At 37.3% G+C, this 16,867-nt stretch overlaps 1 protein-coding gene across 5 annotated transcripts in view; it reads left to right on the top strand.

The window, feature by feature from the left end:
• The window catches only part of LOC131693764 (peroxisomal membrane protein PEX13), a 52,518-nt gene that overhangs the window by 25,952 nt on the left and 9,699 nt on the right, over positions 1–16,867 (top strand). Inside the window, exons 1-5 of one of the 5 annotated variants that reach the window (XM_058981891.1) lie at positions 15,308–15,325; positions 15,702–15,881; positions 15,933–16,163; positions 16,221–16,420; positions 16,474–16,713. In XM_058981891.1, coding sequence (XP_058837874.1) covers positions 15,730–15,881; positions 15,933–16,163; positions 16,221–16,420; positions 16,474–16,713 — 823 coding nt within the window. In that variant the 5' untranslated portion in view covers positions 15,308–15,325; positions 15,702–15,729. Of the gene's footprint in view, positions 1–15,307; positions 15,326–15,422; positions 15,882–15,932; positions 16,164–16,220; positions 16,421–16,473; positions 16,714–16,867 lie in introns of those variants that run through there. The other 4 variants (XM_058981888.1, XM_058981887.1, XM_058981889.1 and 1 more) reach the window with 4 other exon arrangements.

The following is a 16,867-nucleotide window of genomic DNA, read 5'->3' on the forward strand; positions in this document are numbered from 1 at the left end:
CAACCGATTCCGACTCAGAATCGGTTGTTGCATTTGATTTGGAATCCATACTGACTCCATTCAGGATTCCGAATCAAATTCCGAATGGTTTAACCGGGTAACTGGGATTCAGAAATCCGAAACGGTTCCGAAATGAGTTTAACTGGGTCCCGCTTTGAAGAAAACCCAGTAAGCAAATTTTCTTGCAGAGACCGCTCTGCTAGATTTCTGTAAGTCTTGGTTTGGCAGCCCTGTCATATTTCTACGCGTATCCTGTCGGGTTAGTTGAGCTAGGGCGAACTCGGTTTCGCTCGCGTGTTCTGGCAAATTTTGACAGGAACCAAGCTAAACCCTGGCATAACTCGGACATAACCTGTGCAAAGATCTTGGCAATTCCTACCTGGTAGAATTTAGCACGAATCGAGCAAAACATCTGACAAAGATGTGGCAGGAAGCGTGCAGAGATCTTGGCTGTACATTTCTGGTTGGATTCTGGATAAAAGTGAGCAGCATCAGTTGGTTTAACCGCTTCTGTCAGAAACCGTTGTTGAATTTGAGCAAATTCGTTGCCAGAATTCTCGCACAAATCGCGCAAAATGCTCGCAGAAACTAAACCAGCATCAATTTCGCTTTGCTTAACTTTTGCTAACTTTCTGCTTGCCACGCTGACCGGGGTCAGCCAGCAAAAATCCGTCAGGATTCTGGCAGCTGTCAAAATTATCAAAATAGCGCTGCCAGAATTCAGTTATACTCCTTTTCCTTTCAGTTATGGCAGGCAGATTCGCCTCACCGGTTCTGTTTTGTTTATCGTTCTTTAATTTTTGCCATATTTGCATTTTTACAGTTTTGGCAGATGAAAAAATAGGGAGAAACAAATATTTTGGTTTCAAACCTGGTAAGTAATATGGATTTCATGTCTCCAGACATGTTTTTATTATAAACACAGAGAACAGACATCCATGATCGAACAAAAATATTTAAAAAACGTGTGTAAATATTTGAATTAATATACGAAAAACACTAGCGCCGCCACACCAACCTATCCCTACTATCCGTCAAATCGATTCCGGAACCGGTTCGAAATCCTGGATGGATTCAGCATGGAATCTAGCTCAAAGAAAACAACCGATTCCGACTCTATCGGTTGACGCATTTAAGCTGGAATTCATGCTGGAAGTCCGAATCGGTTCCGGACTAGTTTGTCTGGGTAGAGGAATAACCGCTTTCAATTCTGTCGCACTCAGCCACAAAAAAACATGACGACAGTAGCGCACCTGGTTTAGATATCTATTTATTTATTTATTTCGTCAATCGATGTAGACTGGTATAGTTACAGTAATGTTTACATTTTTCTTATTTACTAATATATATATATATATATATATATATATATATATATATATATATATATATATATATATATATATATATATATATATATATATATATATATATATATATATATATATATATATATATATATATATATATATATATATATATATATATATATATATATATATATATATATATATATATATATATATATATATATATATATATATATATATATATATATATATATATATATATATATATATATATATATATATATATATATATATATATATATATATATATATATATATATATATATATATATATATATATATATATATATATATATATATATATATATATATATATATATTATATATATATATATATATATATATATATATATATATATATATATATATATATATATATATATATATATATATATATATATATATATATATATATATATATATATATATATATATATATATATATATATATATATATATATATATATAGCGGTTATAAACAGCCATCATTCGATTTATAGGGCCATATTTTGCATAATTTGTGCGATATGGAGTTATTGAGAATATGCTTCGGTTTCGTAGCTGTCGTGAAGGTGCATAAAAGTTCAATTTGGATAAAATTTCGGCTGAATCAATACGATGCGAGACGATATTATTAATGAACGAAAGCATTGCAAATTCACGACGTTCCTTTAATGTTTGTATATTGATAAGCATGCAGCGTGCTTCATAAGATGGCAGAGGAAATGCTATCCAACCTAGTTTACGAAGGGCAAATAATATGAATTGTTTTTGTACAGATTCTATTCGTTCTTCATGTGTGCTTGAAAAAGGGCACCAAACGATGCTGCAATATTCCAATATCGACCTAACATAAGCAATATATAATGTTTTGATCACAGAGAACAGACGTCCATCTTCAACATTCAACTTGTGTAAAATCTCTAACGGTTTCGAAGGTAGTTTGGATATCTAAACCAGGTGCGCTACTGTCGTCATGTTTTTTTTGTGGGTGAGTTCGACTGAATTGACAGCGGTTATTCCTCTACCCAGTCAAACTAGTCCGGAACCGATTCGGACTTCCAGCATGAATTCCAGCTCAAATGCGTCAACCGATAGAGTCGGAATCGGTTGTTTTCTTTGAGCTAGATTCCATTCTGAATCCATCCAGGATTTCGAACCGGTTCCGAAAAGGATTTGACGGATAGATGGGATAGGTTGGTTTGGCGGCGCTAGTGTTTTTCGTATATTAATTCAAATGTTTACAAACGTTTTTTAAATATTTTTGTTCGATCATGGATGTCTGTTCTCTGTGTTTTGATTGTATACGGATCTACAAAATGATAACTAAAGCGTTTTATAAAACTGAGCATGTTGTTAGCTTTGTGAATAATTGTGTTATAATGATCAATAAAATTTAACTTGGAATCTAATATAACGCCTAAATCCCTAATTCTTTCACATTTTGCTACAGTCTGTCTTCCTAAGGTAATCACAACATTCGATGTTTGTCGTTTTCTACTAAAAGTGATTGAATTGCATTTTTTCACGCTTAGCTGTAGGAGGCTTTTTTGACACCACGTGTGGAAAACTAGAATTTCGTTTTGGAATGTATCAATATCCTCGGCATTTCTTATCTCCAAGTAAAGTTTCATGCCATCGGCATAGATTAGTACTTTCAGTTTTTTGAGAAGGAAGGAAATATCGTTCACATATAAAATAAACAATAGAGGTCCTAAATGAGAGCCTTGTGGAACTCCTGAGGTGACTTCAATTGGATTAGATTGCTTTCCTTTGAATTTGATTATTTGCTGGCGGTTGGATAGATATGATTCTAACCACGTACGCAGCTCAGGCTCAATTCCCATCTTTTTTAATTTATAAAGTAACATTGGGATGTCGATTCGATCAAATGCTTTACTAAAGTCTGTGTAAAGTGCTTCCACGTAGTTTCCATTGTCCATTGCAATCAGTGAATAGTTAATAAATTCTAGTAAATTTGTTGAGGTCGAACGACCTTTGAAGAAGCCATGTTGGAGGTTAGTAATTCTGTTTTTTATTTGAAGAAATATTTTTTCGTTAATGATTGATTCAAAAAGTTTCGGAATGCTGGAGATTATGGCTATTCCACGATATCCAAACTACCTTCGAAACCGTTAGAGATTTTACACAAGTTGAATGCTGAAAATGGACGTCTGTTATCTGTGTTATAAATTTACATGAAATTTAAAAAAAAATTAAGAAAAAATACAAGCAAAACCTGAAGCGGTACAAAACCGGTCCTGCCGGTGCGTGCCTGGCAGAAATCCGGCAGAAAAAAAAACCGTTAATAACCGTAAGGCGAAAAATTGTGCCAGAAACGGTTGTTGCATTTGAGCCGGCCGGCTGGGCAGCGATCTGCCAGCCAGACCCCTAGGAATTCTGTCAGACTTTTTACTTCGCTGCCGGCTATCTGGGGGGAATTCTGCCAGGCACGTCCGAGCGGGGTGGTATTGCCAAGATCACACCCAGTTAAACTCATTCCGGAACCGGTTCGGATTTCTTAATGGAGTCATTACCCTCTAAGAACGGTTGGTTTCAAAATCGTCCAATGAAGGACGTTTGTTGGACCAATTTGGACAACGTCCAAATAACCGTTCAACGAACGTCCATTGTTGGACCCGTGTTGAACGATTTTGAAACAATTTTTTGGACGTCTCAGTGGGTATGGATTCCAAATCAAATGCAACAACCGATTCCGACTCAGAATCGGTTGTTTCATTTGATTTGGAATCCATAATGACTCCATTCAGGATTCCGAATGGTTTGACCGGGCATATCTAAAGCTTTTTTTCATTACATCATATCTAACAGAAACGTCAAACGGAGAAAATCGCGTTCAAAAATTTCTTTGCAGCTTTTAAATTTATTTAATAATTAAAGCACACAGAAGGCTATTCAGCTTTTTGCTGGTGGCTGCGTTTTCAAATGCGCACTCTATTTTGACAAGTCGTTTGTACAGTGTCAACTTTGACAACTCGTCAGCGGTGTCAATTTTGACAAGCGATCTCATCAGCCTTGAGTTTCACGGCTATCATGTATCCTGCTTATTTATTTTCTTAATGAACGTTAAACGTCTAATTTAAAATTTGTTATTTTATTTTCAAACGCCTTTTTCGATGATTTTAATTTCTTCGTGAATTTATTTATAAGCATGTTTTCAGCTGTTTGAAAGTGTCGAGAGAATTATGCGATTTGAACCTCGGCTCTTACCTAAATTCATCCCACATGAAATGACTAATAATAGCACACGAAACTTGCTTTTAAACTACCCGGAAAAGCATCTTCTAACGATACAGTACCTAAACCTAGACCTAAACAATGTTTGTTCACACCTGATTTTGAATACAAATTTGTAGCAAAATTTAGCACCAAGAATTGGCAATTGTCAGCTACAGCTGCATCTGCGTTTACCGAAGAAATCGGTTGCAATTCACCTGACTTATTAGTTTCGACTGGATTGAGCATCGCTGATTGGTTTTACTCAGTTTGATAATCGCCCAATTACATTGTAAGACTGATTAATTGCCGTATTGGTCGACCGATTTTTGTATGCCGATTGCGAGTAGCGAATAGTTTTGAATAGCAGATGTTCTGTATCCACATTTCGAGTTAAGTGCCGCTGTTGAATGGGACTACAGTTGACTGTGCGGATCCGTATTGAAATCAGTTTAGTTTTTCAACTGAAAAACTGTTTATATTTGACGTTCAATTTTAGTTGAGAGCAGAAGTGAACGCCTACCACGATCAAAAAATTGAATCTGAAGGACGGTTTGTCAAATTTGACAAGACTGATGATTTGTCAAAATTGACATTGGACGGAAGATTTGTCAAAGTGGGGTGTGCATTTGGGGACGCAGCCACCAACAAAAAGCTGAATTAATTCTACTATCACCTCTGCATTTACTCATTGCAGGATCGTATTCAGTCGTTGGTTTGTAGATGGTACATTTTACTGTGACGTTTTGAGAGACGGGCTTGTAGATGTGATATATTTGATGTGCTGTATTGCAACCGAGAGTGTACCCGGTCAGCGTGGCAAGCAGAAAGTTAGCAAAAGTTTAGCAAAGCGAAATTGATGCTGGCAGAGTTTCTGCGAGCATTTTGCGCGATTTGTGCGAGAATTCTGGTAACGAATTCGCTCAAATGCAACAACCGTTTCTGACAGAAACGGTTACACCAACCGATGCTGCTCACTTTTATCCAGAATCGAGTCAGAAATGTACGACCAAGATCTCTGCACGCTTCCTGCCACATCTTTGTCAGATGTTTTGCTCGATTCGTGCTAAATTCTACCAGGTAGGAATTGCCAAGATCTTTGCACAGGTTATGTCCGAGTTATGCCAGGGTTTAGCTTGGTTCCTGTCAAAATTTGCCAGAAAACGCGAGCGAAACCGAGTTCGCCCTAGCTCAACTAACCCGACAGGATACGCGCAGAAATCTGACAGGGCTGCCAAACCAAGACTTACAGAAATCAAGCAGAGCGGTCTCTGCCAGAAAATTTGCTCACTGGGTAGATATGAGGTTTAGCATTGGCAAAACATACTACCCACTGAGACATCCAAAAAATTGTTTCAAAATCGTTCAACACGGGTCCAACGATGGACGTTCGTTGAACGGTTATTTGGACGTCATCCAAATTGGTCCAACGAACGTCCTTCATTGGACTATTTTGAAACCAACCGTTCTTAGAGGGTAACTACAGTCGACTTGGGGAAACATCACAACGCAACCCAGTAAAGTTCAGCCGGAAATGAACTGGAATTCTGGCTGGTTCCAGTTCGTATTCCGGCTCCAGTGCAACAACCGATTCTAACTAGAATCGGTTGTGTCACTGGAGCCGGAATACGAACTGAAACCAGCCAGAATTCCGGTTCATTTCCGGCTGAGCTTAACTGGGAAAACATCACATTTACAAAATATTAGCAAAACTGTTGTATACACGCAGAAAAAAAAAATAGTAAAAATAAACAAATTTTGGTTTTAAATAATTTTCCCGTTTGATATAGTGACAAACAAGATTCAGGTTTGATTCAATCAATACTGTTGGTTGAAATTACCAACTAATTCATTTGTTGGCTTTTCAGTAGTTTCAACAAATATTTCGTTTGAAACAACAAAATCATGTTAAGTTTAACCGAACAAACAAGTTTGAAGGAACAAAAACAAATCTTGTATCAACCAAAGGAGAGAATTTAGTTGAAATTAAACAAAGATTCTGTTGGTTTTTAACAAAGGGATCAGTTAGGTCTAACAAATTTTATTTTGATTCAACAATGTTTCTATTTAAAATGTAAACAGAAGTATTTGTTGAACTAAACCAAATACATGCTTTTGAAAAACGCCCATTTCAGTTTGAAACAGTCATTCGCCACGTTTTAGATTCAACAAAACGTTTTGTTGATTCAAAAAGGCCTGATTCTTCTGCGTGTACTATGTGACATTTTGAATTAAGATTAAATTAACATATAAAGAGTTATAATTTTTCTCTATTATTTGTGGACGATAAAGAGTCAATGCTTAGCTTTTATTTGGCATAAAAACTCAGTTTGTTTACATTTGTTAGTTATTACGTTTTGAATAAACGGTATAGATATGTAAAAGAGCATAATACCCACTGAGACGTCCAAAAAATGGTTTCAAAATCGTTCAACACGGGTCCAACGATGGACGTTTGTTGAACGGTTATTTGAACGTTGTCCAAATTGGTCCAACGAACGTCCTTCATTGGACAATTTTGAAACCAACCGTTCTTAGAGGGTACCCACTGAGAGGTCCAAAAAATTGTTTCAAAATCGTTCAACTCGGGGCCAACGATGCACGTTCGTTGAACGGTTATTTGTACGTTGTCCAAACTGGTCCAACGAACGTCCTTTATTGGACTATTTTGAAACCAACTTACCCACTGAGACGTCCAAAAAATGGTTTCAAAATCGTTCAACACGGGTCCAACGATGGACGTTCGTTGAACGGTTATTTGGACGTTGTCCAAATTGGTCCAACAAACGTCCTTCATTGGACGATTTTGAAACCAACCGTTCTTAGAGGGTAGAGGGTAGCAAAGTGATCGGCAACATTCCAGTTAAACTCATTCCGGAACCAGTTCGGATTTCTAAATGGAGTCATTATGGATTCCAAAAATCAAATGCAACAACCGATTCCGACTCAATCGGTTTCAGAATCGTTTGCATTTGATTTGGAATCCATACTGACCCCATTCAGGACTCCGAATCAAATTCCGAATGGTTTGACCGGGATGTAATAAAATAATAGTTGTCAATTATCTCATTATATTTACGAAAAACATGTAATATGCTTATACGATCGATACGATCCTGCAATGAGTAAATGCAGAGGTGATAGTAGAATCTACACGCCACCGAAAAACTACCTAAAATTCAGTACTTTTGACTCAATCTCGTGGTATCGTGCAGGAAGGTAAAATTAGGTAAATCGTGTTGATGGTAGTTTCCATTTAACTACGGCAAAAATAATAACTCAACCTTGAGTTTAATTTACTTAAATTTAAGTTGAATTTACCTAATTTCAAGTATACCCCAAACAACTTATAAGTACACGCAGAAGAATCAGGCCTTTTTGAATCAACAAAACGTTTTGTTGAATCTAAAACGTGGCGAATGACTGTTTCAAACTGAAATGGGCGTTTTTCAAAAGCATGTATTTGGTTTAGTTCAACAAGTACTTCCGTTTACATTTTAAATAGAAACATTGTTGAATCAAAATAAAATTTGTTAGATCTTACAGATCCCTTTGTTAAAATCCAACAGAATCTGTTTAATTTCAACTAAATTTGAGTTGTTCTCTCCTTTGGTTGATACAAAAGATTTGTTTTTGTTCCTTCAAACTTCTTTGTTCGGTTAAACTTAACATGATTTTGTTGTTTCAAACGAAATATTTGTTGAAACTACTGAAAAGCCAACAAATGAATTAGTTGGTAATTTCAACCAACAGTATTGATTGAATCAAACCTTAATCTTGTGAGTCGAACCCGGTCAGCGTGGGAAGCAGAAAGTTAGCAAAAGTTGAGCAAAGCGAAATTGATGCTGGCAGAGTTTCTGCGAGCATTTAGCGCGATTTGTACGAGAATTCTGGCAACGAATTCGCTCAAATGCAACAACCGTTTCTGACAGAAGCGGTTAAACCAACCGATGCTGCTCACTTTTATCCAGAATCCAGCCAGAAATGTACGGCCAAGATCTCTGCACGCTTCCTGCCACATCTTTGTCAGATGTTTTGCCCGATTCGTGCTAAATTCTACCAGGTAGGAATTGCCAGGATCTTTGCACAGTTTATGTCAGTTATGCCAGGGTTTTGCTCGGTTCCTGTCAAAATTTGCCAGAAAACGCGAGCGAAACCGAGGTCGCCCTAGCTCAACTAACCCGACAGGATACGCGCAAAAATCTGACAGGGCTGCCAAACCAAGACTTCCCAGTAAAGTTCAGCCGGAAATGAACTGGAATTCTGGCTGGTTCCAGTTCGTATTCCGGCTCCAGTGCAACAACCGATTCTAACTAGAATCGGTTGTGTCACTGGAGCCGGAATACGAACTGGAACCAGCCAGAATTCCGGTTCATTTCCGGCTGAGCTTAACTGGGTTACAGAAATGTAGCAGAGCGGTCTCTGCCAGAAAATTTGCTCTCTGGGAATCTCTCGTTTTGTTTTTGACAACACTAACCCGGTCAAACCATTCGGAATTTGATTCGGAATCCTGAATGGAGTCAGTATGGATTCCAAATCAAATGCAACAACCGATTCTGAGTCGGAATCGGTTGTTGCATTTGATTTGGAATCCCCCAGTAAAGCTCAACCGGAATTGAACTGGAATTCTGGCTGGTTCCAGTTCGTACATGGGATTCTAACTAGAATCGGTTCCCACTGAGACGTCCAAAAAATTGTTTCAAAATCGTTCAACACGGGTCCAATGATGGACGTTCGTTGAACGGTTATTTGAACGTTGTCCAAATTGGTCCAACGAACGTCCTTCATTGGACGATTTTGAAACCAACCGTTCTTAGAGGGTTGTGTCACTGGAGCCCGTGTACGAACTGGAACCAGCCAGAATTCCGGTTCATTTCCGGCTGAGCTTAACTGGGCCATAATGACTCCATTCAGAAATCCGAACCGGTTCCGGAATGAGTTTAACTGCCCTCTAAGAACGGTTGGTTTCAAAATCGTCCAATGAAGGACGTTCGTTGGACCAATTTGGACAACGTTCAAATAACCGTTCAACGAACGTCCATCATTGGACCCGTGTTGAACGATTTTGAAACAATTTTTTGGACGTCTCAGTGCACAGTGGAAGAAATCCGACCAAAAAGGCAATTAATTAGAAGCCGCTGAAAAAGTATGACAATATATACACCAAAAGTTGCGGAATTTTTTAGGAAATTGAACGCAATCAAATTTGTTCACCGCACGCACTTGTGACCGGAGATATGGGGCTTTGAAGATCCGGAACATTACCGGTTTTCATCAAATTAGAGGCCTAATTTAGAATCCGCTGAAAAAGTACAGAGAATTATACCTTTAAAGTTGCGAAAAACTTTAGCAATTAAGAAGCAATCAAATTTGTTCACCGCACGTACTTGTGACCGGAGATATGGGGCTTTGAAGATCCGGAACATTACCGGTTTTCATCAAATTAGAGGCCTAATTCAGAATCCGCTGAAAAAGTACAAAGAATTATACCCTTAAAGTTGCGAAAAACTTAAGCGATCAAGATGCAATCAAATTTGTTCACCGCACGCACTTGTGACCGGAGATATGGGGCTTTGAAGATCCGGAACATTACCGGTTTTCATCAAATCAGAGGCCCTATTCAGAATCCGCTGAAAAAGTACAAAGGATTATAACCTTAAAGTTGCGAAAAACTTTAGCGATCAAGATGCAATCAAATTTGTTCACCGCACGTACTTGTAACCGGAGATATGGGGCTTTGAAGATCCGGAACATTACCGGTTTTCATCAAATCAGAGGCCCTATTCAGAATCCGCTGAAAAAGTACAAAGGATTATACCCTTAAAGTTGCGAAAAATTTTAGCGATCAAGATGCAATCAAATTTGTTCACCGCACGCACTTGTGACCGGAGATATGGGGCTTTGAAGATCCGGAACATTACCGGTTTTCATCAAATCAGAGGCCTAATTCAAAATCCGCTGAAAAAGTACAAAGAATTATACCTTTAAAGTTGCGAAAAACTTAAGCGATCAAGATGCAATCAAATTTGTTCACCGCACGCACTTGTGACCGGAGATATGGGGCTTTGAAGATACGGAACATTACCGGTTTTCATCAAATCAGGCGCCCAATCAGAAGCCGCAGCAAAAATACTAAAAACTATACATCGAAAGTTTTGAAAAACTCCAGCAATCAAAACGCATATATTATATTCATGTTTATCTGCACGAAATGCCTCCAAAACAAAAAAAACAGATACACCTCATTATGGATGTACGCTCAATGGTGAATACCATGGCAACTGCTCAATGACGTGAATAATCAAATTGAAATGCAAGTTGTGTAGTATACAAAATGATTACGAACAAAGTTTTGTGCGAAAAATTTATAAATTTCAACCAAAATGAAAGCAAGCTTGAAGAGTGGATTCGAATCGAAAACGTATACATAAATATGAGAACCTGGACAAAACAGTTCAAGAGAAGGTGGGATCGACAGCAATCAACGTCAAGGTTTTACGAACGAAATCGTTGCTGGCTTGAATCTGAGGTGGAGGTACTATAATATATTATAATCTATATCAATTAAAGAATTTAAATTCATGCTCGTTTTCAAATTAATTATTGAACAGATTCAATGGTTAATTAGAAATAATATTTTAAATAGCTTGATTCCAGATGCGATTCAACCACAAAAAAAGTTAGTGAAAATGAATCAACTCCAAATAAAAAAGGACGACTAAGGTGGGTCGAAAGCGAAAACCATTTTCCGCATTGAGGCATCGTGTAAAACGTCTGCATGCTCGTAAGCTTCTCGCAAACGAAGAAGGAAACTTGGAAAAACTTTTAATGGCCGCCGAAAAACAAGCGATATTGGAGAGTTCCGAAAACATATCCCACATTTTAAAGAAATTGAGAATGGGCGGAGAGCAATATGCGAAACAGCTACTCATAAACAAAATAGAACCGGCTTCAGTGGAGAGTAGTTTGATGCTGAAGAGCGAGCTGGCGTTAAGTAGGAGAAAATACAATACGATCGCGATGTTTTTCAAAAAAGAACTTGGGATGGTTGTTTTAAGATCGTGGGACTCGGTAAGTTAACTGCATGAAAATATTTTTTTAGGATTAAGTGATTTCTTTTCTAATAGATTATTGAATTTCGGAACAAAATAATTCCCCGTTTTGAAAAACCGAACTGGGATTGGGGTTTTCTTTCAGTGGAGGTCCCACTTCGATATTTATTCGAGGCACACCTGAACCGGCTTTTTGAATGCTACCCTAGCATAATTGAATCGATAAAGGGACGCAATTCCGGTGAAGTAAGTTGTGTGTTGCGCATTGCTGGAGGATTTGACTCTGCCACAGCCTTCAACCATTATAATCAAGAAGGAATAACGGGCCAAGACGGCTCGCTTGTGGTGGCCAATGCGATGTTGCTGTCAGTTGAAATTGAAGGTGGTCAAATGTTGTGGAAAAATCCCACCCCACAATCGAACGTAATGGTGCGACCTACCTTCATGGGATGGGCTAAAGAGTCGACCGAACTAACGTTGAAAATTTTTCAAAAATTTTTCGACGATATAGACGATTTGAACAAATACGTAATAATAAAACACATCGAAGACCTACGAATAAAATTTAAAATCGAAGCCGTTTATACATTAATCGACGGTAAAGTAGCGAACGCCATTATTGGTAATGGCAACACCCACAAGTGCCCCTTGTGCTTATCAAAAAACAGCGTGATCGGTCCATCATACATGCACTCGATGATCAATAGTGTAGAGTGGCTGATAAAACACGCCGCCAAGGAAGTTTGTGGAGAGTTTCCTTTGACGCATCCTATTGTGAAGGACAAAATTAAAACTATATCAGGAGAATTGGAGAGAGAGTTCTCTGTCAGAGTGAACAGAGCACAACCAGGAGGATCAGGAAACTCGAATACTGGTAATTTGCTTTTTATCCCTCTACTACTCTACATTGTTCGTCGAGAAATATTGCAACATGTTGAGTTTCCTTTCAGTTTCAATCCGATATCCAATTTTAGTGCAGTAGAGCATTAATTATATTTTAAAAATTTAACATTGTCGTTAACTTCATTGCTCTATCAGGTAATATGTCAAGACGATTATTAGCCGAACCATCTAAATTCGCAAAATGTTTAAAAATTAAGAATGGCGAAGAAATTATAAAGGGGATACGATTGCTTAGCTTCCTTAGTAGCTCGTCCCAGATTCTGGATGGCGAAAAAGTAGAAGTATTATACAATCATACCATAAAAATACTTCGGGAATCACTTTCACATTTACGCGATATACCCCCTTGTATTGAAAAATACAGCCATCTTAGGTATATATCAGAATCCATGGTAAGTTTCTAAAGAACAAATATATATATATATATATATATATATATATATATATATATATATATATATATATATATATATATATATATATATATATATATATATATATATATATATATATATATATATATATATATATATATATATATATATATATATATATATATATATATATATATATATATATAACATCTTTTCAGCCCTTACCTTTAGCATATTATTCTGAAGAGGCGGGAGAATCGGCGCATCGTAGGCACAAGATGAACCGGCTATATGGATCACGAAAAGTTAGTTTACAATGACAAGACAATTGCTTTGTTGATCTAATAATATCTAATCGTGATAGGTATCTCCTGAAGCAAACATTCAGGATATGTTGGTGGCTGCACTTTCTTGGAGCGATCCATTTATAGCGGCAAATATAATTAAAAAATCTAAAAAACCAAAACGAGATTCCGAGTTCGAAGAGGTGATTCGGGGTTACATGAAATCCGCCAATGTAACTCAATGTAGCATGAACGAGTGTTCAGACATGTCTGACGAAGAATGGGATGCTGAATCAGAGTTTGATTCAGAGTAAAATTTATTTTTATTTATTTATTTTTTTAATATTTTTACGACCATATTACAATTCCTTTGTTTTATGTCCAATTGATTAGAAATAAGTTCATATGAATTAATATTGATATATAATAGTTTTTGTTTTTGTTTATATGTCCAATTAGTTAGAAATAAGTTCATATGAATTAATATTGTTATATAATTTTTGCGATTAGTTCCTTTATTTTAAGCTCCTGTGAAACATTGTAAACTGATTTGAAAAAAATGCTCGCATATTTTCCAAAATCTCATTTTGTTCTCATTTCGAAATCTTTCTCTTTTGATACTGGTTAGGTTCGTTTTTTACCATATACAAGAATTACTCGAACGTGCCGTAGTGTTACCAGTTTAACAGACGCATTTTTATTAGATACCAGTAGCACTTTCTTTCAACACTATGCAATAAGAGTTTGCCATGCGTTAAAAACTGCGTTTTGATCGTGACAATTCCCAAAGTAAATTAACAGTAAAATACACTTCAAACGCTTACAGTAAAATGTGCTCCAGCTTCGAATGCTTATTGCGCTTTGATTGCTGGAGTTTTTCGCAACTTTCGATATTTAGATTTAGGTCTTTTTGCTGCGGCTTCTGATTGGGAGCCTGATTTGATGAAAACCGGTAATGTTCCGGATCTTCAAAGCCCCATATCTCCGGTTACAAGTACGTGCGGTGAACAAATTTGATTGCATCTTAATTGCTAAAGTTTTTCGCAACTTTAAAGGTATAATTCTTTGTACTTTTTCAGCGGATTTTGAATTAGGCCTCTGATTTGATGAAAGCCGGTAATGTTCCGGATCTTCAAAGCCCCATATCTCCGGTCACAAGTACGTGCGGTGAACAAATTTGATTGCATCTTAATTGCTAAAGTTTTTCGCAACTTTAAGGATATAATTCTTTGTACTTTTTCAGCGGATTTTGAATTAGGCCTCTGATTTGATGAAAGCCGGTAATGTTCCGTATCTTCAAAGCCCCATATCTCCGGTCACAAGTGCGTGCGGTGAACAAATTTGATTGCATCTTGATCGCTAAAATTTTTCGCAACTTAAAGGGTATAATCCTTTGTAATTTTTCAGCGGATTTTGAATTAGGCCTCTGATTTGATGAAAACCGGTAATGTTCCGGATCTTCAAAGCCCCATATCTCCGGTTACAAGTACGTGCGGTGAACAAATTTGATTGCATCTTAATTGCTAAAGTTTTTCGCAACTTTAAAGGTATAATTCTTTGTACTTTTTCAGCGGATTTTGAATTAGGCCTCTGATTTGATGAAAACCGGTAATGTTCCGGATCTTCAAAGCCCCATATCTCCGGTCACAAGTACGTGCGGTGAACAAATTTGATTGCATCTTAATTGCTAAAGTTTTTCGCAACTTTAAAGGTATAATTCTTTGTACTTTTTCAGCGGATTTTGAATTAGGCCTCTGATTTGATGAAAACCGGTAATGTTCCGGATCTTCAAAGCCCCATATCTCCGGTCACAAGTGCGTGCGGTGAACAAATTTGATTGCGTTCAATTTCCTAAAAAATTCCGGTGTATATATTGTTATACTTTTTCAGCGGCTTCTAATTAATTGCCTTTTTGGTCGGATTTCTTCCACTGTGCAGTGGGTGGGAATAAGTGCGAAAGCGACGCACAGCTCAAAAGTACCTAAATTTAAGTTAAAAGAACTTATTCTGTAGGTTATTTTCTGGTAGCGTGTAGAATAAATAGCCTTCTGTGTCCCAGTAAATGAAAAGGCGGCTTGGCGGGTTAAACTATACGCTGGCGATCGGTAGGCTATTGAAACTTTGTTCTAGGCTACCTGCCGTAACTTGCCGTTTACTGTAAAAGTAGTGTGGGGTGCTTTAATTGTCAAATATATTTAAAAGTTGCAAGGAAATTTTTTGCACGCGATTTTCTCCGTTTGACGTTTCTGTTAGATTTGATGTAATGAAAAAAAGCTCTAGACTAGTCCAAAAAATTGGTTTTCGGCTCGCATTTTAAATTACTGTGCTTAAGCTGATATTAACTTTAATCAAATTGCAAATGCACCCTACAAATTTCCGAAATCCAGTGCTAAGTGAACCTCGGCTTTTTGGAGGGCAATATACACTTTCTACACCGGCTGGGCATGTTTCGTCTAATCATCCACCTCCTCTCCCCCCAAGACCATTTCAACAATCTAGCGGAACTGGTATGTATGCGAATGCATACGGAACTCGTTTTGGAATGCCACCGTACGGATACTCGGGCCTTAGTAATGGATATAGCATGTTCGGTAATAATATGATGAATGATGGAATGTACGGTGGTGGCTACGGATTCAACCCACCCTACCCTGAACATCGGTAAGTAGCGCATGTAAACAAAGGAACACAATTCAAATATTTTCTTCACAGATTTATTCAAATGGCTGAGGAAAGTTCAAGACCCACATTTCAAAGCATTGAATCTTTGGTAGGAGCTATCAGCAATATTGCTACAATGCTAGATTCCACTTTTTTCGCATTAACAAGTTCATTTAGAGCGGTTCTGGGAGTGGCAGCCAACTTCGCCCATCTTCGAGGGGTATTTGCACAGTTTTGGACATCTTTCGCTTTGTTTCGATGGATTGTATGGAGCTATAGAAAGTAAGGTTGTTTGTGTCGTTTTGATTAGCTATTAAGTTACATTTGGTCCATTTGTAGACTGCTGTTCTTACTAAAGATTACAAAAACAGATCCTACTGAGAATAACTTCAAGGAGGCGTTCAAAATGGCAAAAAACGACAAACAAGCGACTAGTGTGAAGGGATCATCTTTGCCAGTAATTTTGTTCCTAGGATTTATTATGTCCGCGCCATATCTTTTAATGAAGTTATTTGGTAGCAGCGAGCATGTGGAACGAAGTGAGTTCTTGTCGATATATACATATGAAAACTACTTATCCTTAAAATTTTAGCAAAAAATCCCCATAGCTGGGTAAACCCACTAGAAGCTGTGGCCTTGTTCAATTTTGACTCAACCAATCCTGAAGAGTTAACGATTCGGGCCGGACAACAAGTTTTAATAGCACCAAAAACCGTACAAGTTGAACAAAATCTGCTTAATACAGGATGGGTTCTGGCTTCGATAGACAATACGACATCTGGTTTGATTCCGGTATCTTATGTTCAGGGCTCCCAACGACAACAGATCTTAGGTAAAACTACTTTGGGTGAACATGTGGAAAGTGTATCTTGAGTACAGAGTGTCTATTTGAAAAGTACAAATGAAGGGTCGCTGGTCTAAACATGTTAACTTACATTCCAAAAATTTTATAGGGCGATGAAGAACTTTTGCCATTTGTTTATTTA

This window comes from Topomyia yanbarensis, chromosome 3 (assembly GCF_030247195.1).
Source record: "Topomyia yanbarensis strain Yona2022 chromosome 3, ASM3024719v1, whole genome shotgun sequence".
NCBI lineage: Eukaryota > Metazoa > Arthropoda > Insecta > Diptera > Culicidae > Topomyia > Topomyia yanbarensis.